Consider the following 25182-nt stretch of genomic DNA (forward strand, 5'->3'; position numbering starts at 1 on the left):
TTTCAAAACAATTTATATTGTTCAATTTCATTTCATTTTTTATGTTCATTAAAATTTCTTTAGAACACTGGATTTTAGATTAAAATTTACATAAAAATATACGGAATTTGTTTAATAGATCTCACCCAATTAATACGGGCATAGAGAGATCAGAATCATTCAAAACTAAAAATCTATGGGTAATTTTCTGCCCTATTAATTTAACTTCACATATAACTTCTCCAAATGTATAAATTTGTTTATTACCCACACCTCGGTACTTGGTTGGCTTCAGTTGGTTGCCCATGTTGAAGGGTACAATTGAGCTTTTAGTAAAACTCCTCGGACTACCGGAATCGAGAAGAGAAAATATATGAGCAGTGCGTTCGCTTTGTTTACCTAGAACAGTGACACTTACCACTTGCCTTACATCAACCGCCTCAACCAAACCTGCTTCATTTGAATCTATATGATCGATAGCTGCGACCGCCACTTTCTTCTTGGGGCATGTTTGATGGAAATGCCCAAGCTCCCCACATTTGAAGCGTGAACCTGGTTTCCTTACTGGCTTCGTACATTTCGATTGGTAATGACCTAGCTGACAGCAGTTGAAACACCGTATTGCTTCCTCTGTAGAATCTACTTTTACTCGACGAGGTACAGCCTGTTGTTGTTGTTGTTTAATCGTGTTTAAATGCGACCTATCGAAGTTTGTCGTAGCGTTCGTATTGTACCTTCAGCTGCTTCATCGTGGTCGCTTGGTATAGCATTGATAATAGCGAATTCCTTTCATTTAAACCAGATATGATGGCGTCCACTACGTCGCGCTCTGGTATGTTCGCCTTGCTAGCGATTACTCTCATTTCGACGAAGTAACGCTGAGAACTTTCATTTGGTTTGCGTTTTCGGCTTTTTAGTTGCTCGTAAACTTCCAATAAGATATGCTTCCGACCGAACTCGTCACATAAGGCACCCTTCAACACTCCGTACGTAGAAGTCGAAATTGTACATGGAAAAAGCTTTGCGGTACCGTCTAAAAGACGACGTACGCAAACGAGTTTATTGCGCTCATCAATTTGCATCAACTCGAACATGTCTTCGATATCGCAAAACCACTTATGGACATCATAACCATCCTCGCCGGTATATTTCACAGCCATGGCCTCAATTGTTGTCATATCTACAGCTGAAATTCGCTGCCCCTGAATCTGAAGTGATTCCACCTCCTTCCTCAAAAGTATCAGGTCTTTTTGCATTCTAAGGCGATCGCTTTCCGCTAATATGGCTTCCATTGTCAGAGAGCTCGCATTGGAAGTACCTGAGCCACAGTTGACAGCAATTGGGTTGTACGCATAGGTAGCATCAGTGTTTTCCGCGGCGGCTAAACAGCCAATGTTTGCAAATGTAGTTGTGTTGGCAGCAGTAGTAATAGCAGCAGTTTCATCAACCTCAAGGTGAGCAGCGGTGGCGTCATTATGGGCACCAGTGATGGTATGGACAGCAGTATTTGGAGTTTCCGCAGTGATAGATGCATCAGGTTTATCATTGGTGATGATATTGTCCTCGTTAGCCATATTATTGATGGTTTCGGCCGGCACTTTGGTGAGTGTTGCAGTCTCGTTCTCGATAGCAGCAGCTGTGGTAGAGATATTTTTGTAGTGTACAGTATATTGCTTGAAACGAGGCTTTTCCGAAGAACTCTCAGTTTGACCTGTATTTGCTTGTGATTGGCCACAAATGTTTTCGTACAAATTGCGAATTTGCGATATGGTGGCACTATCTGGGGGATCAACACCCACCTTCAGTAGCTCAGCCAGCATTTCACCGCGTGTTTCTGCTCTTTGAGACATTTTTATATTTTTCTTATGCTTTTCTTTGGAAATCAAGAAAAAAATTTCCGGATTATTGAAGCGGGCGTGTAAATAAATCGAATTTCACTTCTGAGATGTAAAGACTGTAAAAGTATATTTGGATGGTAATCGATTTAATTTAATTTCAATACGACTCGTTGCGTCTTTTTCAAAGTGTAGACAGGATATATCTTATGTTAGCTGCAGTTCTTAAAACATATATGGTTGACAGTATATCTTAAGTTAGCTACAGTACTAAAGTATATATGGCTGACAGCGGTTGAACGTACTGACTGTGGCAAGGTTGCATTTAGGCCTACCCTACTGGGCACGACTTAGGTAAAGCAGTGTTTACAAGAACTTTATAAAGAAGAACTTTAATAAAGGCCATTTTGCATTATTGAATAGTGGAGTTATTTATTCAACAGATTAGCGATACGAACGTTAGTAGAAGGTTGCGAATAAGGGGATTTGCAGTAAATTCGTTACAATTGGTGTCAGAAGAGGAATTGTTGAATAAATTCCGCAGACTTCGAATACAACTTGGACATGGCAAAGTTGAGTGAATTGACGATGCAGCAACTGAAGGAGGAGTTGGAAGTCCGAGTTTTTGGCGATAAATCCCAGCTACAAAGACGACTAAGTGTAGCTATGGTATTTGAAGGAATCAATGCTGAGGAGTATGTCTTTCATTATGATAGCCACAAAACAACAAAAAAAATGGAAGAAAAAAAACGAAACACCGCAGACAGTGACGAGCACAATATCTGCACAAACATCGACAATGGCATCTCAGCTGGAGTCACACGAGGCACGCATTTCCGAAATGGCGTCGCAAATCTCATCTCAATTGGAAGAACAGAAGACCTATATGTCATCTCAACTGGAAGCGCAAGAGGCACGTATATCTGGAATGTCGACAAAAATTTCGGAACAGGTATCATCACAGCTCTTTGCGAAACTAGAAGAGCAGGACGCAAAAATTTTACAACTCGAGGACAAAATTGATGCCGAGATAGAAGCGTTGAAAGGTCTTATGCAGCAGTTACAACTAAATCGCCCAGCTGTTCCAGCGAGCAATCTGAAGGTAAAAACTCCATCTTTTGACGGCTCTGTTCTTTTCGAGGTATTCAAGCTTCAATTTGAGAAGAAGTCAGCAGTGAACAACTGGATTGCTAAAGATAAAGTTGCTGCACTGTTCCTGGCATTGCAAGGGCCTGCAGCTGAAATCTTACAGACAATTCCAGAGTACGAACGGAACAACTATGAAACATTGATGAGCGCTCTAGAGAGACGTTACGGAAGCGAGCATAGGAAACAGATATATCAAATTGAGTTGCAAGATCGTTACCAAAAGGCGAGTGAGACTTTGCAGGAGTTTGCGTCGAATGTTGAAAGATTGGCTCATCTCGCAAATGCAGACGCACCCGTGGAATACACCGAGAGGGTTAAAATTCACAGCTTTATAAATGGAAATGAAACGAGCTACATATGCGAACCCAAAGCCAACATTTGCTGAAACTGTATCCCATGCACTGACTCAGGAAACAGCGTCACTTTTGAGTAAGCCCGCATACAAAGCTCATCGCGTGGAAGGCCAGATTGGGTAGACACAATTTTCGAAGCACTGAAGGGATTACAACAAAAAAATGCTGGAATTATGAAGTGTTTCAAGTGCGGTAACCCAAGTCACATTGCACATCATTGCAGCACCGGTCATGGTAGTTCTAACTTGGCTGGTCGTAAATGCAAAGCTGGAGGAGATAAGCAAGAGCGAGTCAAATGTAAAGACTGAAAACTTGCCCCAGCTATTGAATGTCGTGTGATACCTATCTCGCAAACTAGAAGGAAATCGAGCAGTCTTACCGTCAAAGGAAATGTGGATGGCAAGGAGCGTGTACTGACTGTAGATACGGGCGCATCTCATTCTTTAATCCGATCCGATTTGGTCAACAGCAGAGTAAAGCCATTACCTGGAGCAAGATTGCGTACGATTACTGGCGAGTGTAACCAAGTGCAGGGAGAAGTGGTATGTGAAGTCTTAATTGGGGAGGTTATGGTTCTACACAAATTCGTTGTAGCGGAGATTATTGATGAAATCATATTGGGAGTGAACTTCTTAGTTGACCATGACATCAGGTCGACATGCAGAGAAGGATTATGCGTTATAAGAACCAGGATATACCACTTAACTTCAGTTTGGCGAAAGGGTTCAGTAGTAATCCAGTACTGGTGGAGAAGACTCGACAAAGACCATGAAAGTCAAAGGCAAGGGTTGATGGAACGAATGGGCCAAACAAATCAAAACCGAAGGCACCTGCGAGAAAAATACTGGCATTGACAAACCCTAATGGACGCACTGAAACAACTGAATTTTCCAGAAAGAATGCAAGGGTGGTTTCAAGCCAGCGCGCAGTACTGTTGTGAAACGTCAAGACGATACTGATGATACAAAGCCAATCCGTCAAGATCAAGCTCTGCGAAGTAGTTCTTCATTGGCCAAAGAACAGAATGTGAGGGAAAGGCCCAGGGTAATGAGTAGTAAGATGAAACACTGGCATGACAAGAACTTTAATTCGGAAGGTTTCTTGGAGGGAGATTTGGTACTGCTATACAACCCTCACCGGCGGAAAGGTGTTCCATTCAAATATCGGTGCAGTTGGGAAGGCCCGTACAGAGTTGTGAAGAGGATCAGTGATGTCATCTACCGCATACAAACAATTGGGAAACCACGAAATAGGAGGGTGGTTCATTTGGAGAGGCTAGCAGCGGTTAGATCGAGAGATTTGTCTGATCGGGACGATCAGACTTAGGTGGAGGGTAGTGTTACGAATATTAGAAACACTAAGGGGTACTGTCATCTCTAAGCCGATCCTAAGCAGTGACTGTATGCACATCAATAATTCAATCATTATGTCTACACATATGTACGTACACGCAGCGGAGAAGCAACGCACAAACATATCTTATCTGAGATATGCAATTATAATTGTGGAAGTGTCGCTCACAAATATACGAGCATATGAGAGCTATACACGTACATCTGTAGTTATAATTATATAGCAGTAACTAAGTAAATTCTGGAAGCGCCTCGAAGATGCAACGAGGAAATCAGAGAGTATAAAAGGCAGCAACAGTAGAGGCGCTACAATCAGTATGATTTAAGAAGCCACCTGGCGAGCAACAGTAGTGTTGTGAAGTACGTTATATTGTGAAGAACTTTAATAAAGGCCATTTTGCATTATTGAATAGTGGAGTTATTTTTTCAACAGTTTAGCGATACGAACCTTAGTAGAAGGTTGCGAATAAGAGGATTTGCAGTAAATTCGTTACAGTATATATGTATATATTGTTATTTAAACAAAATTTGGTTTTATGCCGTAGGTGTGTTATCGACTATTTTCCGAAAAGCAATATGATTCCTTTGAAGCATATCCTACACCTGAAATATTCCGTGTGCCACTGGAAACAATACTTTTACAAATGGTTGCAATGGGTTTGCCGAATGTGCGCACATTTCCATTTATTGAATCACCAGAAGATGAATGTATTGAGCGAGCTATATGGTCTTTGAAGCAACATGTAGAGAATTTTTACATTACTTAAATAAATCATGTATAAATGTATTATTTGTTTTAGAATGCATTATCAGCTGATGAAAAGATTACACCATTAGGTAAATCACTTTCAAATTTACCAGTTGAAATAACAATTGGGAAAATGTTGCTTATGGGTTGTGTATTTCCTGATGTTGAGAAGATCTTGACATTGGCTGCAACAATGAGTGTACAGAATCCGTTTACAAATCGTGCCTATACTGATCGTAAGTGTGAGGTAAGTAAATATTCATAAGATAAATAATTGTTCAGTTGTTATTCTTGCATATCTATGTTACACAGCAAGAACGTGAGCACTTGCAATCGGATCAAGGTGACATATTGACATTATTACGCGCATATCACGAGTGGTTACAACTTAAATGGCATAATGAAAATACGAGAAAATGGTGTCACAAATTGGGTATCGAAGAACAAAGGTAAGTGTATTTCAATATTTGAGCTATAAATGTAGAAGTAATTCAATTATCGTACAAAGTTCTTTGAGATATGTGCGGAATATAGTGGTTTTGATCATTTGGAAAAAAATGCGATTTTAGGCTTTGCGGAATAACGTAATTAATGACAGAAAGAACAACTCTTCTTCTGAAAATGTAGGGTTTATTTACTTATAGTATATAAAACTCAGCGAGTTATGTTCAAAAACAGTCTCTCTGAGTTGATGGAAATAACTTCTGGTGTTCCTCAGGGTAGCCATTTGGGTCCATTACTTTTTACACTCTTCATAAATGACTTACCTAAGGTTATTTCGTATTCCCGAGCTCTAATGTATGCAGATGATGTAAAACTATGCTATACATACTTGCCTTCCGACTCTTCTCGCTTGGATCTACTTCAGGCCGATTTAGACTCATTTCAATTATGGTGTACAGTAAATCTACTAGTTTTGAACTGTTGCAAATGTAAACTAATGACATTTCATAGAGTCCACCCAGTTTTAAAGTCCTATGTGCTAGATGGTGCTTCCTTGGAGCGTATATCTGTAGTTTGTGACCTAGGTGTTCTTTTTGATGAGAAATTGAGCTTTAACATGCATATTTCATCTATCATAAACCAAGCATCGGGTGTACTTGGATTTATTAAAAGATGGGCTAAAGAATTTGACGATCCTTATCTAACCAATACCCTTTACACATCATTGGTACGCCCAATACTAGAGTATTGATCCTGTATTTGCTCTCCGGGATATAAAAATCATATAGATCGAATTGCATCGGTACAGAAGCAGTTTCTAATCTTCGCATTACGTGGTCTTTACTGGGAATCAGATTCTTATATCCCGCCTTATAGAAATAGACTTCTTCTCATTAGTTTGCCAACTTTAGAGAATACAAGACCGTTACTCGGGATAATGTTCCTTCATAAACTGATTATCGGAGAGATAGACTCCACTGACCTTGTGAGCAGACTAAATTTTTCTGTTCCTGCGAGAACTTGGAGACACTATGCTCTCTTTCATTTACCCATTCTCTGGCGAAATTTTGGCAAATTAAGCCCTCTTCGCATTTGGTGCTCGCGCTATAATGAATTGTATAACTGTACTAGTTTTGAATATTCGGTTGCTGCTATCCGTAAGGAAATACTCTCACATCTGTCATGATATTTTTCAAAGATTTTTAATAAGATGTCAATTTTTATTTCAATATTAATTTTGATTTAGATATTGATTAAAATTTAAATTAATTAATTGTATTGTTTATAATTTTGTTTTTTATTTAAAATTTTGTTTTTACACTTATGTTTTTTCTTATTATTTGTACTGTGTCTTGTATCCAGTAGTCGACCGCTTTGTGTCTGTGTTGACTTTAATATAGTAAATAAATAACTAAATAAATAAACATACTTGTTATATTTTTTTTGAGATTTGATAAAATGGCTGGAAATTTTGATCCCACTGCCAGGTAATTCCTCAAACTTGACAAATAATTTAAAAATAGTATTACATAATGATCTCATACATACATGTACCTAATCTAGGTCTACAAGACCGTAAATAAATAAATACATATTAAAAAATGTTCTCCTTGTATTCCCAAACTCATGAAAACAGCTCCAAAAATATAAGTGCATATATGTATGTATACATATGTATATCGAAATATGATATTTATATAATAAAACAAAATCTGATAAATGCACGGAAACAGGTGGATATGATAAAGGAAAAAATAAAATTCTATTTCTTTGGCAAGTTAAAATGAAATAATATCATTTATTAAAAATCAATTTTTGCTTCATTAAGGAAGTTAATTAATTGAGTTACTTTGGTAAGATTCATATTAAAAAAAACATCATTAAAAGAAAAATTATTATTCTTGTTATATTTAGAAATTTTATAATTCTCTATTGTTGTTTAATTTTAATCCTAAATGAAAATTGGATTATTCAAGAAAATCTTCTATATATATATTGTTACGAATATTAGCAAAACTAAGGGGTGCTGCCAACTCTAAGCCGATGCTAAACAGTGATATCATGCACATCCATAGATCAATCATTATGTATCTACTACATAAAGGAATCAATAATTGCGTCTACACATATGTACGTATACGAGCAGCGGAGAAACAATGCACAAACACATGCATATATCTTATCTGAGTTGTCACAAGAGAGGGCAATAATTTGTGCAAGTATTACTCAAATGAAAAATTATACATCTGTAGTTGTAGCTGAGAAATTTATAACTAAGTAAAATTCTGGAAGCGCCTAGAAGATGCCACGAGGAAATCACAGAGTATAAAAGCATCAGCGGTAGAGGCGCTATGGGCAATTTCGATTAAGACGCTATCTAGCGAGCAATAGCAGTATTATTCTGAAAGAGTTTCATTTGAGCTATCAATCAGTTTGGTTGTTAAGCAAGCTAGTTGCAAAGTATAAGTGTTATTGTGAAGTATTTTAATAAAGGCCATTTTTTCCATTATTCAATATTGGAGTTATTTATTCAACAGTTTAGTGATTCGAACTTAGCAGAAGGGCAAATAAGAGGATTTGCAAGTAAATTCGTTACAATTGGTGTCAGCAGAGGAATTGTTGAATAAATTCCAGAGGACAACAAGGACATGGCAAATTTCAGTGAATTGAAGATCCAGCAACTGAAGAAGGAGTTGGAGATCCGTGGATTGAATACAAGCCGCGTTAAACTCGACCTTCAGGCACGGCTACGAGAGGCAATGGAAGCAGAAGGAATTGATGTGGATGAGTATGTCTTTTATCCTGATGGGGACGAGACAACAACAAAAATTGAAGAGAAAAACGAAACATCGCAGACAGTTACGAGCACAGACTTGAACATGATTTTGGCTGCAATATCTGCACAAACATCGACAGTAAAATAAATGTCGACACAGACTACATCCAAGATGGAAACTCAACTGGAAGAACAGAAGACATAAATGGCATCCCAAATAGAATTGCAGGAGACACGCCTAACATCCAAGAGGAGCGCTTATCATTGCAGGTGGCACAAATGTCTTCACAGTTAGAAGCACAGGAAGGAAGGGTAACATCAAACCTGGAAGCGCAGGATGCAAAAATCGCTCAATTTCAGGCAGTAGTCGATGATTTCAAGGGTCGTATGGAGCAGTTACAACTAAATCGCCCAGCTGTTTCAGCGAGTAATGCAAAGGTAAAAACACCATCCTTTGACGGGTCTGTTCCTTTCCAGGTGTTTAAGATTCAGTTTGAGAAGACCGCAGCAGTGAACAACTGGAGTGCTGAAGATAAAGTTGCTGCACTATTCGTGGCATTGAAAGGATCTGCTGCTGAAATCCTACAGACTATTCCCGAGGGAGAGCGGAACAACTACGAAACATTGATGAGCGCTCTAGAGAGGCGATACGGAAGCGAACACAGGAAGCATATACCCCAAATAGAGTCGCAAAACCGCTACCAAAAAGCTAATGAGACTTTGCAGGAGTTTGCGTCAGATGTCGAAAGGCTTGCATATTTGGCGAATGCCGACGCACCCGTGGAATACACCGAAAGAGTAAAAATTCAGAGCTTTATAAATGGCATACGGGACGTCGAAACGAAGGGAGCCACATACGCAAACCCAAAGCCAACATTTGCAGAGACGGTATCAGCAGAAAACTGCCTCACTATTGAGTAAACCAGCATACAAAGCTCATCGTGTGGAAGTTAAAAGACCAGATTGGGAGGACACAATTTTGGAAGCACTGAAGGGATCACAAAGGAAAAATGCCGGAGTTATTAAACGTTTCAATTGCGGCAACCCAGGTCACATTGCACGACATTGCAACACCAACCCTAACAGTTCCAACAATGTGGGTGGTCGTAAACGCAGAGCTGAAGGAGATGAGCAAATCTCCAAGTCCACTCAATCGTTAAACTAAAGAGAGTCAGCCGCAAGGGGCGACAGCTGGCTCCCTCAATTGAATGCCCCATAATCTCTATCTCGCAAATTGGAAGAAGGTCAAGCAATCTTACTGTCGGAGGATATGTGGATGGAAAGGAACGGTTACTGACTGTAGATACGGGTGCATCCCATTCCATCATTCGATCAGATTTAGTCAGCAAGAAGATAAGACCATTGCTTGGAGCAAGATTACGTACAGCCACGGGAGAGGACACCCAGGTAATTGGAGAGGTGGAATGTGAAGTAGCAATTGGGAACGTCACGGTACTACACAATTTTATAGTGGCAGGTATTGTTGATGAAATCATAATTGGAGTGGACTTCTTAATCAACCAAGGCATCAAAATCGATATGCAAAGCAAGACGATGGATATAAGAACATGGATGTGCCACTTAATTTCGGCTACGAGAGAGACTACAGCAGTAAACGAGTGCTGGTGGAAGAGAGTCAGCAAATACCACCAAAATCAGAAGCAGTCATCTGGGCAAAGGTTGATGGGGATTGTGGGACAAACAAGTTGTGGGTTGTCGAAGCAGCAAATAAATCAGCACTGAACATACTTGTAGGAAAAACCCTGGCTATGACAAAACAAGATGGACGTATTCCGGTAAGAGTACTCAATGAGTTCAAGTCACCATTCAATTTGACCAAAGGAGCTATTTTGGGAAGATGCCAAGAGGCCGAAGTAGTTATTAACTGTGAACAGCTCCAGGAACACGTTCCATCTAGTAATACTGATCTTTCAAATGACATCACGGCATGGACGCAGGGGCTAGAGGAAGCCTATCAGAGTAAGGCAAAACAACTGCTCCTAAAGTACGCGAACATATTTGACCAGGATGGTTCCAAACCAGGCCGCACCAATGTTGTGAAACATCAAATTGACACTGAAAATGCGAGGCCGATCCGTCAAGCTCCACGTAGTGTTCCACTGGCGAAGCGGGAAGTTGTGAGTTAAATCGTACAAGAAATGAGCGACAGCGGCGTCATCGAACCATCAGCTAGTCCATGGAGCTCACCGGTAGTACTTGTAAAGAAGAAGAATGGAAAAATGAGGTTTTGCGTGGACCACCGGAAGTTGAATGACGTTACGAAAAAGGATAGCTACCCATTGCCAAGAATTGACACTCTGGACTCGCTATCTGGTACGAAATGGTTTTCCACACTGGACTTGAAAAGCGGCTACTGGCAAGTTGAGGTGAAGGAGGAAGATAAAGAGAAAACAGCCTTTAGTGTCGGTGATGGTCTTTGGCAATTTACAGTGATGCCTTTTGGACTTTGTAATGCACCAGCTACTTTTGAGAGACTCATGGACCAGGTACTGAAAGGACTACATTGGAAAACATGCTTGGTGTACCTGGACGACATCATCGTATTGGGCAAGAATTTTGTTGAAAATCTTAAGAACTTGGAGGAAGTTTTCCAGAGAATAGCTGGCGCTGGTCTAAAGTTAAGTCCCAAAAAGTGTGCGCTGTTTAAAAAGGAAGTAAATTATTTGGGTCACAAGGTAACGACAAAGGGCACAGAAGACATTATAGATGTCCGGCTAATGACTATAACGTGTACGGATGAATGGGACGGGGAACAACTAAGAAAGTGTCAGCTAGAAGACACAGATCTGTCACATGTTATGCAAGGGCTCGAACGACACGAAAGATCAAGCAGAGAGGAGATGTCAGCAGAGAGTCCCATTGCGAAGTCATATTGTGCACAGTGGAACAGTTTGGAAGTGATATCCGGTTGCTTGCATCGAGTATGGGAGAGTGAGGATGGTCAAAGAAAAAAGAAAATGATAGTTGTTCCCAGAAAGAGGATTCCTGACGTGCTCAGTGAGCTGCATAATGGTCCAAGCGGAGGTCATCTTGGAATCACGAAGACGCTCGAGAAGATTAAACAGAGATTCTATTGGGTTGGTTACCGTCAGTCGGTCACTGATTGGATTGCGAACTGCGAGGTTTGCAGCAGAGCGAAAGGGCCCAGAACCCGAAGTCATGGCCAGATGAAGCAATATAACTCAGGTGCGCCATTTGAAAGGGTCGCTATGTATGTCGCCGGTCCATTTCCTACTAGCAACGGCGGAAACAAATATGTACTAGTAGTTATGGATTATTTCAGCAAATGGCCAGAGGTATACCCAATCCCAAATCAAGAAGCGGAAACAGTAGCCGAAGTGTTTATAAACAATTGGGTTGCAAGGTATGGTGTACCAATGGAGTTACATTCTGACCAAGGCAGGAATTTCGAATCAGCTGTGTTCCAGGAAATGTGTAAATCATTGGGCATTCGAAAAACACGGACAACTGCATTGCATCCTCAATCCGATGGTATGGTAGAACGATTAAATAGAACATTGGAGGAGCACTTAAGGAAAGTAGTAGACAAGTACCATAAAGAGTGGGATACCCGCATACCATTATTCTTGATGGCTTACCGATCAGCAGTGCATGAGACAACGGGCCAAATCCTTGCAAAAGTAATTTTTGGCAATGACCTTAGACTGCCAGCTGATTTGAAGTTTGGGATAGATGCCAATGCGGAGAGAAATGTCAAGAAATCCACCAGTGATTTGGAAGAAGAGCTAAGAGAAATACATGATCTGATAAGGGAACGAACAAAGATTATGAGTGACAAGATGAAAGCGAGATACGATAAAGCAATTAATTCGGAAGGTTTTCAGGAAGGAGATTTGGTGCTGTTATACAACTCACAACGTAAAAAAGGTTTGTCCCCGAAATTGCAGTGTAATTGGGAAGGCCCATACAAAGTTGTAAAACGGATCAACGATGTAGTGTACCGCATACAAACCATCGGTAAACCACGAACCAAAATGAAAGTGGTCCATTTGGAAAGGCTGGTAACGTTTAGATCGGGAGATTTGTCTGATCGGGACGATCAGACTTAGGTGGAGGGCAGTGTGACGAATATTAGCAAAACTAAGGGGTGCTGCCAACTCTAAGCCGATGCTAAACAGTGATATCATGCACATCCATAGATCAATCATTATGTATCTACTACATAAACGAATCAATAATTGCGTCTACACATATGTACGTATACGAGCAGCGGAGAAACAATGCACAAACGCATGCATATATCTTATCTGAGTTGTCACAAGAGAGGGCAATAATTTGTGCAAGTATTACTCAAATGAGAAATTATACATCTGTAGTTGTAGCTGAGAAATTTATAACTAAGTAAAATTCTGGAAGCGCCTAGAAGATGCCACGAGGAGATCACAGAGTATAAAAGCATCAGCGGTAGAGGCGCTATGGGCAATTTCGATTAAGACGATATCTAGCGAGCAATAGCAGTATTATTCTGAAAGAGTTTCATTTGAGCTATCAGACAGTTTGGTTGTTAAGCAAGCTAGTTGCAAAGTATAAGTGTTATTGTGAAGTACTTTAATAAAGGCCATTTTTTCCGTTATTCAATATTGGAGTTATTTATTCAACAGTTTAGTGATTCGAACTTAGCAGAAGGGCAAATAAGAGGATTTGCAAGTAAATTCGTTACAATATAAAAAGAAGAAGGAACCCGGAGAGTGTTTGCGAAGTTTTTTTTTCGGGAAGTGGACCAGGGACCGATTTATTCTAAACTGTCGTATATATGGCTCGATTTGCCTGAAATTTGGTATGTGGGTAGCGTTATATCTAGATTAAAATGTTGGATAATTTTTCTTCCGGGAAGTGGACCAGGATACATATTGGTGACTAGGGTCTCGAGAAATAGGACAAAAAGTGGACCCGGGCGCCCTTAGAATGTGTTTATAAAATATGGATATCAAATGAAAGCTGCTGATGAGTGCTTTAGTACAGGGTAGTTTTCGTACCTATTGGTGACTAGGGTTTCGATATATAGGCCAAAACGTGGACCCGGGCAGCCCTAGAATGTGTTTATACAATATGAATATTAAATGAAAGCTGTTGATGAGTGCTTTAGTACAGGGTAGTTTTCATACCTATCGGTGACTAGGGTCTCGAGATATAGGCCAGAACGTGGACCCGGGCACGCCTAGAATGTGTTTATACAATATGGATATCACATGAAAGCTGTTGATGAGTGCTTTAGTACAGGGTAGTTTTCATACCTATTGGTGACTAGGGTCTGAGATATAGGCCAAAACGTGGACCCGGGCACCCCTAGAATGTGTGTGTATTTTGGATATCAAATGAAAGCTGTTGCTGAGAGTTTTTAAGTAATTTTCATTGTGATATTCGATTTAGTCGCATCAACCTGGCAAAACTGATAAATATGCATGCGAAGCCGAAATAAAGACATGAATTAATAATACCTACATACCTATTTACATAAGTCCTATTCGATTTGCCTGAATTTGGTATATAAATTTGTCTATATTCCGATGCTTTTTTCCGGGAAGTAGACCAGAGACGGACTGGGACTGGGATTAGGACTGGGACTGAGACTGAGACTCGAAGTGGGACTGGGACTGGAACAAAATACATACCACCCTCTGGGACTGGCAATAAGATATGAAGAAGAATGAGAAAAACTTGAGAGAAGAGAAAAGAGAGAAGGAGACTGAGAAAGAGATAGAATGAGACGAAAATGGAGATAGATGAAGCAAAAAATACGGAGGGAGGAGTGAATACAAAGATTAGGAAAAAGTGTAGAGAGGCGAGGGAGAGTTAGACGGAAAAAGCTTATTAAAATGTATGCAGATATACAAATTTAGGGCAGAACAACGCCAGCCGGGTCTGCTAGTATTCTATAAAAATCATTATTTTCTGCATCTATTCGACCTAGACATATATTTGTAAATTAGCCATATAAATACATACATATACCGAGGTCAAAGAAATTTGTTTTTTTTTTTGTTCAACGAATTTTTTTATTTTTTATGCGTAGAGTCAGTAATGGGTAGTTCGAAATAAATTACGATTTAACTTCCGTTTAATATATGTACGTTTATATACATATTTTAAAAACTTGACTCAACAAAACTACACAATCAACAAAAGAAATATATAGGCAATAAATTATAGTCGGTACAATTAATTACACTGTGAACCACATTGTCAATCGACATAAAAACTTAACTCTACTTGGGAAAATATATATGTATGTAATTATGTCCACCTAATCGAACACTTAGGCCCGGCTTTTTAGTAGTTGGTTAAGCTAAGCTTAAACTAAGTTTGCTTAACCTCTAGTCAAATTAAAACTCCTGTTAAACTACTGAGCAGTTTTTCAGTCACAGTTTAATGCCGCGTTTGGGGGTAGGCTTTTTGTACGGCAACACTGTTTTTTTTGTTATCTAGATAATTTGTAGATACGGCAACATTTGGATTTTGTTTAACCAACAAACATGGAAAAAAAATTCTTCAGCCTTAGAGAAATATATATCTAGTTCCTAAGCTGATATCCAACATCATGCTGTAATAATTCTTAAATCAGATAGTTATCAAGTCGTTATCCAACTTCATTCTCTAATCACTATCCAACCTTTGAGAAATTTTGTAAAATGTATAGTTCTCGAGTTGACCTCCAACGTCATTCTCAAATTATTTTCCGACCTTTGAGAGATTTTGTGAAGAACCACATATAAATACAAGTTGGGAACTATATTTTTTTTAACTTAAGTAATAGCATTTTTTGGTTTATAAAAAATTTCCTTTTTTGCTCAGAACGTTATGATTCTCAAGTTGAGTCCTGCTTCGAAACAACTTTTGCCTTGTTATCAACATGAGATGTAGTGGTATTTAAGCCCAAATGCGTGTTGCCAACGAACGCAAATAACTGATAGGTTAACTAGAGTTTAACCCTGTCAGATCGGCCGCTTAAGCTCAGCTTAAACTTCAGTTAAAATAGACTGAAAAACTGCAGAAAAAGTTTAAGCCTAGACTGACAAACTGCGTTGAACTTGTACTGAAAAATCGGGCCTTAAAAAAATTAAAAATAAAAATTTTTAGTACAACCCACATGGGAGTTTAAATCGTGGAAGGCGGGTTCCGATAAAAATACTTTCTTAGCCGGAGCGTTATCTCTTATTCGCATAACATGACCTAGCCAGCGAAGCCGCTGCGTTTTAATTCGCTAAACTATGTTGACGTCTGCGTAAGGTTTTAAAAACACTAAAATTTAAAAAATTATCTAATCGCAAGCTGCTACAAATGGTTTTAGCCTCTATGGTGTTACCATTGTGTAGTAGTGGTGCCAAATGTACACTCAATCAAAATTGAATACAGAAATTAAATAAATAACACTGGACAATAAACTGGTACTGGGACGATTTCAAATCTCAAAAAAAAAAAAAACAAAAACTACCATTTGTTTGTGGTTGTATGTACGATTCGAACCCTGGGCCCGTATCGCGTTATACGATCCGTTATCGAAACCATTTTTTAAAAAGCTCTGAATTAGGGAAATATTTGAAATGTTGACTATTAGTACTCAGTTCCAAAACTTATTATCACATTTTCACAAATCTTTTGACAGTTTCTGATTTATTGTTTGAAGGTCCTGAATTCTGATTAATAACCTTAACCCGTATTACGTGTTACAATCAGTGATTGAAACCCATTTTCACACAAGCGGTAACTATACAACCGTCAAACTATTTCTAAAAAATATAATAAGTTATGGATCTAATAAGTACTATTTTTCACCAGCTCGCATATGTCTTTAATCAGATCCACCATTTCAGAACTATTGTGATTTAAAAAATGAGTTTCGATCACGGATCGCAACATGTAATAACGGCCCTGCTGAATTCGGATTTAGACAACTGCCACAGGGCGTTGCATAGATCCAGTTCGGGAACTGCTAAGTTCCTTAATCGGCAACGTTAGGCGCCGCTTTATAAACATTCCTATCACAGCGGTTGTTTGTTTGTCTTCGTAATTTCTACTTTTATTCTGTTTTTTGCCAATTGATTTTCATAGCGCTGCGACCTCTGTCGAAGAAAGGATGTGAATATGGGACTTGTTTTATGACAATGATACCATATTCTCATTGTCGGCGGCGAATGAACGATTTAAATTTAACATTAAAACATTTATTTATTTGTAAATTGAGTACAAGTATTAAAAATACAATTCAACAATTTGACAATTCACTTCTTATTATGTTGTTGCTTGACGTTGTGGTTAACGTTGTGTTTGTATGGCTGTGTGGCTGTGTGTTTCAAAATTGGTGCCTTGGCCGCTGCACTGACTATATTGTACTGAAAATTTCCGCTTATATGGCATACAGTTTTGCCTGGTCGTTCGTTAAGTTGCAGTGATGCCATCTTGTTTCGTACCGTGCAATGACTCTCATATTTATTATCACTCTTTCCCCGTGCTCTGGGATGTATTAACAAATTTTTGTTGTTTATCGGCTTATTGTTTTGTAAAATCGCGGGTTCGAATCGAGATCAAGGCCTAACAATGATTTTTTGATTATTATTGTAATAATTTTTTTTTCTTTCTTCTATTGTAATTTAAAATTTTAATAAAAAAAATATCATTACAATAAGTTTACAACAACTAAAGCATGACGTGGCTGAATGCGTTTGTAACACTTCAACCATCGTAGGAGTACGGGTTCAAATCCCACTCCGATGAGAAAAGGCTTTGAAGAGATATACAAGGTATAATTGTAACAGCTGTCGCCTTGTCCGTCCTAATGTCACGTTGTTTAAATTATTGCTAAATTATTAAAACACTATCGCTAGGTCTTGAGCTCGACTCGAACCCGCATTATTATCGCTATTTATATCAGAGAAAAATTACAAAACTTTTAGGCTCGCTCAACAGAAAGAAAAATATGAAAAAAGAGCACGTTGGCAAAGCAAAACGAAAACTTCTTAACTGTTTTTCTCCTAAAATTTTAATTTATAACTCTGTATATATATTATAATACCTTCGAAAAACCTATATTGAAATTCCTGCTAACCTTTCCGTTTGTAGGTTCTATGAAATCACCAAATTGCGCAATCAATTTCAAAATATTCTCGAAAGCTGCAATATGACCTGCAAAAATAAAGAGGGAACTCAGCTAACAAGCGCCGAACGTGCGCGACGTCATGGCGAGATACGGCACTTAAAAGCCATCAAACGTAAACAAAAATTTCAGGAACCGCGTAAACGAAAAGTACTCAAGAGTAGCGGCTATAGCGGTGAGGGTGATGAATTCGATGATGCTAGTGCAGGCGATGATATACGTGATGTTGATTTTCGTTTACAACACGATACCGTAAAATTGGATATACTCCTCGAATCATCCAAAACAGATAAATTGCGTGATGTATTGTTATTAAAATTAATTATTGTAAGTGGATTTTATCCCCAAATCGCTATTGCTGATGAATTTAATTATTGCAAAAATGGTAGTCAGCAATTTTTTCACACAAATCTGAAGCCGTTCATCTCTATACATCCGAATTCATATTTTGCAAAATATTTTGATGTGCTCAAATTGAGTGACAGTGATATTTTGGATAAACCAAATTATTATACGCCAAAACAATTGTTGAGCGCGAGTCATCAAGTGTTGTGCTATCAGTAAGTCAGAATACATATTGTCCTCGCCAACGCGATAAATGCTAGCTTACAAGCTTTTGAATATGTAGTAAATATAACCAATCAGTAAAATTGTAAACGAGCCGGAAGAGTATATATCGAGAAGACTTTATATATCGACCTGTCCTAATAGAAAGGTTGCAACTTTAAAATTTTTTAAACAAGGATATCTCAGATATTATATTTTAGGAAGGTCGTATCTAAGCGAAATTATTAATGAAGCCGTGTCTCAGGAAGTCGGTTAAAAATATTGTACCTGAAAAAATCTATTTTTAAACGGTTTTATTTAGCTTGATTTAACAGGCTGCACGGCCGTTGTGAACGAATTTTGTAATTGAAATTTAAGTAACTTCCCGATAAGCTACAAGCTAGAAACTTGGAATATAGTTCAAAACCCGATAACAATGCAATAATCAGAAAAAATCGGCGTTAGGTGGCGCAAGGATCGAGATATTCACAAAAATCGTATTTGTGGTCCAATTTGACTCATATTTGGAACACATAATACATATATGAATAGAAAGCGACATATGAAAAAAATCGCCGCTAGGTGGCGCAAGGATCGAGATATTAAAAAATCGTATTTGTGGTCCTATTTGGCTCATATTTGGAACACATAATACATACATGAATAGAAAACGGCCTGTGAAAAAATCGCCGCTAGGTGGCGCAAAGATCGAGATATTCAAAATTTTCGTATCTGTGGTCCGATTTGGTCCATATTTGGAACACATAATACATACATGAATAGGAAGCGACCTATGATGTCCGATTTGGATCATATTGGGTTCAAATATTACATACAGTCCGGTAGAAGTGACATCAAAATATTTTGGAGTTCGAGGAGAGACAAGCATACGTGGCGCAGAGTCGAGTAAAGTCTTTGGAAGGATTATGTATTGAGGACTTAGATTGTACCAAATTGTCAGGAAAGAGTCCTTGTAATAATGAGCCACTAAATGAACTAAAAGAATGAGAAATAATGGACAATTAAATAAAACTACAAACTTGAAGCTAAAATAATTAAAAATTTGTTTTAAGTTAAAACGGTTTTATTGAAAACAATGCTTACATGAAGTAATAATAATACTAAAAGCTAGAAAATAATCAGGCTAGAAAAAATAAGCGTTGGACGCGTCAAATTTCTATTGATAGTCATATATAAGACCAACTGAACCTTAATCAGGTTATGCTACGCCTCACATTTTTAGAAATTTCACGCGCCCAACGTTTTTATTTAATTGTCTGATCAACGCCCTAGATTGATGAGGAGTGTGATGACTAGTACCTAGGACCAACCTAGTTATTTTATATCTTTTAGTTGTATTATTACTTTATATAAGTATTGTTTTCAATAAAACCGTTTAACTTAAAAACTTCGTTTTAATTATTTTATTTGGTAGAAATGATATAAATTCAACTTCATTTATGTCCTCTCGCAATACGTAAAGGTTTTAAATTTTAGAAATTAAATGATTCATATGTTTTCTATAGTATAGTTGAGCGTTTTAAGTCGTTTAAAACATGTATCGTTTAGGGTTCGAGAAAAGGAGCAACGACTTTATTAATGAATTCGCAGAAATGCCATATTAACACAACGTTAGGTTTTTCTATCAGTATTTAAAAACAGTTTTTTATGAAAAGTCAACTAACTAAGCAGCTTTTAACGTGGGGTTGACGAGGTTTGATGTTATCAGCACAATAGTGTTTTAACCCCGCACCGCTTTTACCACTCTTGGTCTGTAGCAAAAATAATTTCTCACGTGTATTAACATGTATCGATGATCGAGCTTTTTTTAGAAGATTAAAGCCCCAACAATAACTTAAATAAAAAAAAAAACAAATATATTGATACGAACCTGCCCCGTGCGCATCTTGCGCAACCAATATAAAAGCCTCTTATCAAATATCAACAGAAATCAGCTGTTCTATTAACTTACAGTGTGCGCTGTCATCTAGCGTATAATGGCAACTGTCATCAATCAATTAAACCTTACAGCTTGCGCTGTCATCTAGCGTACAATAGCAACTGCCGGTAATGCAGTGCAAATATTCACAATAGTGCCATAGTACAAATAGATTTCTTTGTGTGCTCACAATCATTTATTTTTAACAAATTATTTTAATAAAATATAGCTAAACAAAAGCACTACGACCAAAATTGCCCAAAGCTCGCTAATAGCCCGAATCTCCATCTTTACAACCAAAACTTTATTTATAGATTTGGATTCCAAATAAGAGCGAAAAAGGGACCCACACACAAGAACAGAAATTAGAAATAATATATATGATGATATTATAAAAATTATCTTTCAGTCAAATGCTACACAAAAGCCTTTAGGAAGTTATGTATGTAAAGAAATAAATGTAAGGCGCGATAACCTCCGAAGATTTTAGGCCGAGCTTCTCTTCCAATTTGCATCATGCTCCTTTTAATTTTCCTACAAATTGGCGGGATGGGACCTACTGTTTTATGCCGACTCTGAACGGCATCTGCGAGGCAGATGAGTTTTCATTGAGAGCTTTTCATGGCAGAAAAACGCTCGGAGTGCTTGCTGAACACTGCCGAAGGGCGACCCCGCATAGAAAAATTTTCTTCTAATTGAAAAAACTTGTTTCTAAAATTTTGATATTGCTTTGCTCGGGGCTTGAACTCAGGATCTTCGGTGTGGTAGGCGGAGCACGCTACCATCACACCAACCCCCAGCGGGTTAGGGGGTTAGAATATACCCGCGGTAGGTATGCCTGTCGTAAGAGGCGACTAAAATACCAGATTCAAGGGGTTGTGTAGCGCAACCTTTTCAGGTTGCCAGCGCAATATATAGCTTCTCCAAACCCAATTGTCTACATCACCTTCGAGCGGCGAATCCCGTTTCACTAACAGACGAGGCTCTGGCGACCCCAAGCTCCTCATGGAACTTGGGGTGGGGAGGGAGGGATGGCCTGAAGGTTTAATGTGACCATATAAATCGTTCCCGAGATGGTCGGGCTGTCACCTTAATGGAGCTTGGTTACCGGAGCGTACCGGATCTGTAGCCGGCAAAGAACCATCACATCGATAACACTCCCCAAAGCCTTCGGGGAGCAACCTTATCGCTAACAACAACAACAACAACAACCATAACACCACGGCGGCCGGTCATTCCACAAATAATGAATTTTTAATTTAAAAAAATATGATGGAATGAAGGACGTCAAGATATGTGGCATAAAATAAATAAAGACTTGGCGCGTTCTACCTCCGAGGAGATTTAGACCGAGCTATTGTTCCAAATTGCGTCGTGTTCCTTTTTAATTTTTTCTTACAAATTGGCGGATCCAGGACGTTCGCTGTGGTAGGCGGAGCACGCTATCACCACACCAAGCCGTCGCCATAAATAAGCAAATCTGGAGAAATCCATTGCGACTTTTAAATAAAAAGTACAACTTTATGGAAAAAATAAAATAGCTACATACAACTTCGAAAATAGTTCGAATTTCGAAAAATTATCAAAACTTTGTGTTTTTTATAGTTGAAAACCGATAAAAACCAATTCTACAAAAATAAATCTCGTTCGAAAAAATGTTGATACACTTGAAAATTTTATCTCAAATACCTTTCATAGTTCGATACAAAACTGCTTTTGCTACTTATTTTCAAAAATTTTCTGAAGTTGTTTTGTTGTTTGCAAATAGGTTTGATTTACATACGTAGGTTCCTTTTCTTATATGTACTTCAAAATTTATGTCCTATAAAAACAAATTTTATTCACAAGAAATGTTTTTATTGGATGGAGACACCCTGAAGTTTATACAAGAAAATGACCCTTAACTTTCTAAACCCTCAGGCGCTACTGAGTTTATCACACGATTTTACAAATAATAAAAAAACTTAATTTTATCGTGCTATGAAACGTAAGTGACGCTAGATTTGCCACTGGTATTTAATCATGTTAGGGTGGCCCCTTAAATGCAAACGAAATATTTCTCTTACGATTATGAATTATGCAGCCATGTTTTGGTTTTCGAAGAAATTCTATTTCAACTGATGTAGCCTTGAAAAGTGATTCAATTTATTTTACTCCTACCATCACTTTCTGAACAGCAAGTAATCTTTTTATACGAGTGTTAGTTTTAAAATTGATCATAAATACATGACTTAATCCAATCATAAAAATGTAGCCCTGCGTTAAAAAGTTACGCTCAGAAAGTGCACCTAATCGCGCGTTTTTTTTTGCTGTTCTAGTAACGGTATTGACATTTTTTTAATTACTTCCATTTAAACTTTTTTGTCGAATTCGAAACTCATGCTTTGAAATCGTATACGGTGGACCAAAAAATGGTGTGGTCACCCTAATCTATATAGAGCTTTTAACTAAACTATCTTTATTTGCATCTTTTAGAAATTTGCTTGAAACAGCGAAACCATATTTAATGAATTGTATACGGATGCCAGCAGCGCAGACGTTGCTGCTATTTTCATATTCAGTGGATACGAACGCGTCTGTAACACGTATAGTTTGTGATTCGTGGCTGTGCTTAGATTTCCCTATACCTGAAACGGGTTGTAAACTGCTGTGTAGAGCCATTAAATTACGTAGATTATGGGCTAAATTATTATCACAAAAGCTGACTGGTAAGAATGTATTTGCTTTTAATAATTATTTATTACGTTAATATTTTAAAGTAATCCTTGCCTGAAAGTGATTTTTGAGAAAGAATGTTTGATGTTGGATGTTTGGTAGTTGTTTTTAGTATACAAGATATTAAGGCGTGGCATGAAATCAAGTAGCTGCCGCAATTGGAAAAAAAAAAAATAAGTATTTAGAGAAAACTATAATTAAAAAACTAGAGAATTTGGACTTTGATTCAAACAAGTAAAGGTGTCTAAGTTCGGGTGTAACCGAACATTATATACCCAGCGTGAGCTTCAATTGTACATTTCATTTCAGATAAATTACTTTTCTATATAACACGTGGCACCGCCCGTTTAAAAAAAAAAATGTCTCCCCATTTCCTCTTACAATAAAACTTGATAAGTGAAATATCATTGATTCAAAACTATTTTTTGCTAAGTTATAGCTTATTATTCTAGTCTACGACACTTTTAAACTTGTTTTATATCTAAGTTGCCGTGGTCTTTAACCGATCCCGTCCATTTTTACTAGAAATATTTTCTACTATAGGGAAATTTTGTGTACCCAATTTTATTGCGATCCGTTAATTTTTATTCGAGCTATGGCTCCCGAAACATAGAAAATTGCTTAGTCATGAAAGGGGCGGTGCCACACTCATTTTCAAAAATTTTAGTATTTTCCAATTTAATGTTATAATTCAATTTAAAAAGTAAAATTCTATTGATACAAAGCTCTTTTTCGCTAAGATATAGCTTATTATTTTCGCCTACGACCCTTTTAAAAATATATAATTTATATACAAGTGGGCGTGGTCTTGAACCGATCTCGTCCATTTTTTCTAGAAATATTTCCTGCTATAGGGAAAATTTGTGCATCCAATTTTATTACGATCCGTTAATTTTTCTTCGAGTTATGGCTCCCGAAACATAGAAAATCGCTTAGTCATAAAAGGGGCGGTGCCACGCCCATTTTTTAAAATTTGAAGTTTTTCCTATTTATTGTTATAAATCCACGTGGGAAATGAAATGCCATTGATATAAAGCTCTTTTTTGCAAAGATAGAGCTTATTTTATTCGTCCACGACCCTTTTAAAAATCTTTTATATAAAAGTGGGCGTGGTCCTTAACCGATTTCGTTAATTTTTCTTCAAAGCATTCCTTATAGTAAAGGCAACCTCTCTGCCGAATTTTGATACGATAGTTTTAACGATTTTTGATTTATGAATAATAATATTTTTAAAATTGATTTTTTCAAATTTTTATCAAGAGGCTCAACATTCTAGATGTATTATTTACTAAATAATCAGTTTTTTTGTGTTTTCCAAAATGTTATATATGTATATAAAAAGTGGGCGTGATTATCATCCGATTTCGCTCATTTTCAATACCAATCTATTCTGGGTCCAGATAAGCTCGTGTACAAAATTTGGTGAAGATATCTCAATATTTACTCAAGTTATCGTGTTAACGGACAGACGGACATGGCTCATTCAAATTTGTTTTCGATACTGATATTTAAGTCTATATCTATCTTGATTCCTTTATACCTGTACAACCTGCTTTGCACGCAGAGTATAAAGCCATCAATCGCAGTAGATAGGACGACAGCTGTGCGATAGTCTATTATCTTTATAATAGCTAAAAGTATGTTATACTCGTCCACTTATAAATGTACATACATCGAAAAGCGTCCCGGCCGACAAAAGTGGATTCTATTGCCGATCGACACTCGAAATACGGAGGATGGTGTTGTCAAGAAATTTTTTAATCACTTTCTTTATAGAAATTCATCAAAACACAGGAAAAATATGTGTCCTTAAATACAGATGATGTAACTGAATTTTCATTTTTAAGTGTTTTATTTTATTTTATTATTTGCTTCTTGTTTTTACGCTGGTCTCAATTCATTAAAAAAGTGGTTATGGCCTTTCCCCCGATATAGCCACACACATACATGTACAGTTAAGAGCGAAGATATTTCTCATGAATAGACATGTATACAGCTAAATAACCAACTATGACATACAGAAACGAGAAATATATAAGTAACTATTCGAGATCGCTGTTCGCGAAAAGTCTAGACTCTAGGAGAAATAGGCGGACGAGGCAACTGAGAGTATTAAAAGAGCGCAAGCTAAGGAATAATCATTGATTTGACTTTAAAAGTTGCAAGAGAAGTACGCGAGTATTTTAATTGTGAAGTACTACTGCAATAGTAGT

The 25182-nt window shown here is 37.7% G+C and overlaps 1 protein-coding gene across 7 annotated transcripts in view; it reads left to right on the top strand.

Moving 5' to 3' along the window:
• LOC137250885 (probable ATP-dependent RNA helicase DHX34) overlaps window positions 1–25182 on the top strand; it is a 35007-nt gene that overhangs the window by 8245 nt on the left and 1580 nt on the right. For 4 of the 7 annotated variants that reach the window (XM_067784535.1, XM_067784536.1, XM_067784537.1 and 1 more), the window contains 5 exons: window positions 5214–5411; window positions 5469–5663; window positions 5729–5865; window positions 17736–18329; window positions 22730–22962. In XM_067784535.1, the coding sequence (XP_067640636.1) occupies window positions 5214–5411; window positions 5469–5663; window positions 5729–5865; window positions 17736–18329; window positions 22730–22962 (1357 nt within the window). The remainder of the gene's footprint in view (window positions 1–5213; window positions 5412–5468; window positions 5664–5728; window positions 5866–17735; window positions 18330–22729; window positions 22963–25182) is intronic. The other 3 variants (XM_067784540.1, XM_067784538.1, XM_067784541.1) reach the window with 3 other exon arrangements.

This window comes from Eurosta solidaginis, chromosome 4 (genome assembly GCF_040869045.1).
Source record: "Eurosta solidaginis isolate ZX-2024a chromosome 4, ASM4086904v1, whole genome shotgun sequence".
NCBI classification, from domain to species: Eukaryota; Metazoa; Arthropoda; class Insecta; order Diptera; family Tephritidae; genus Eurosta; species Eurosta solidaginis.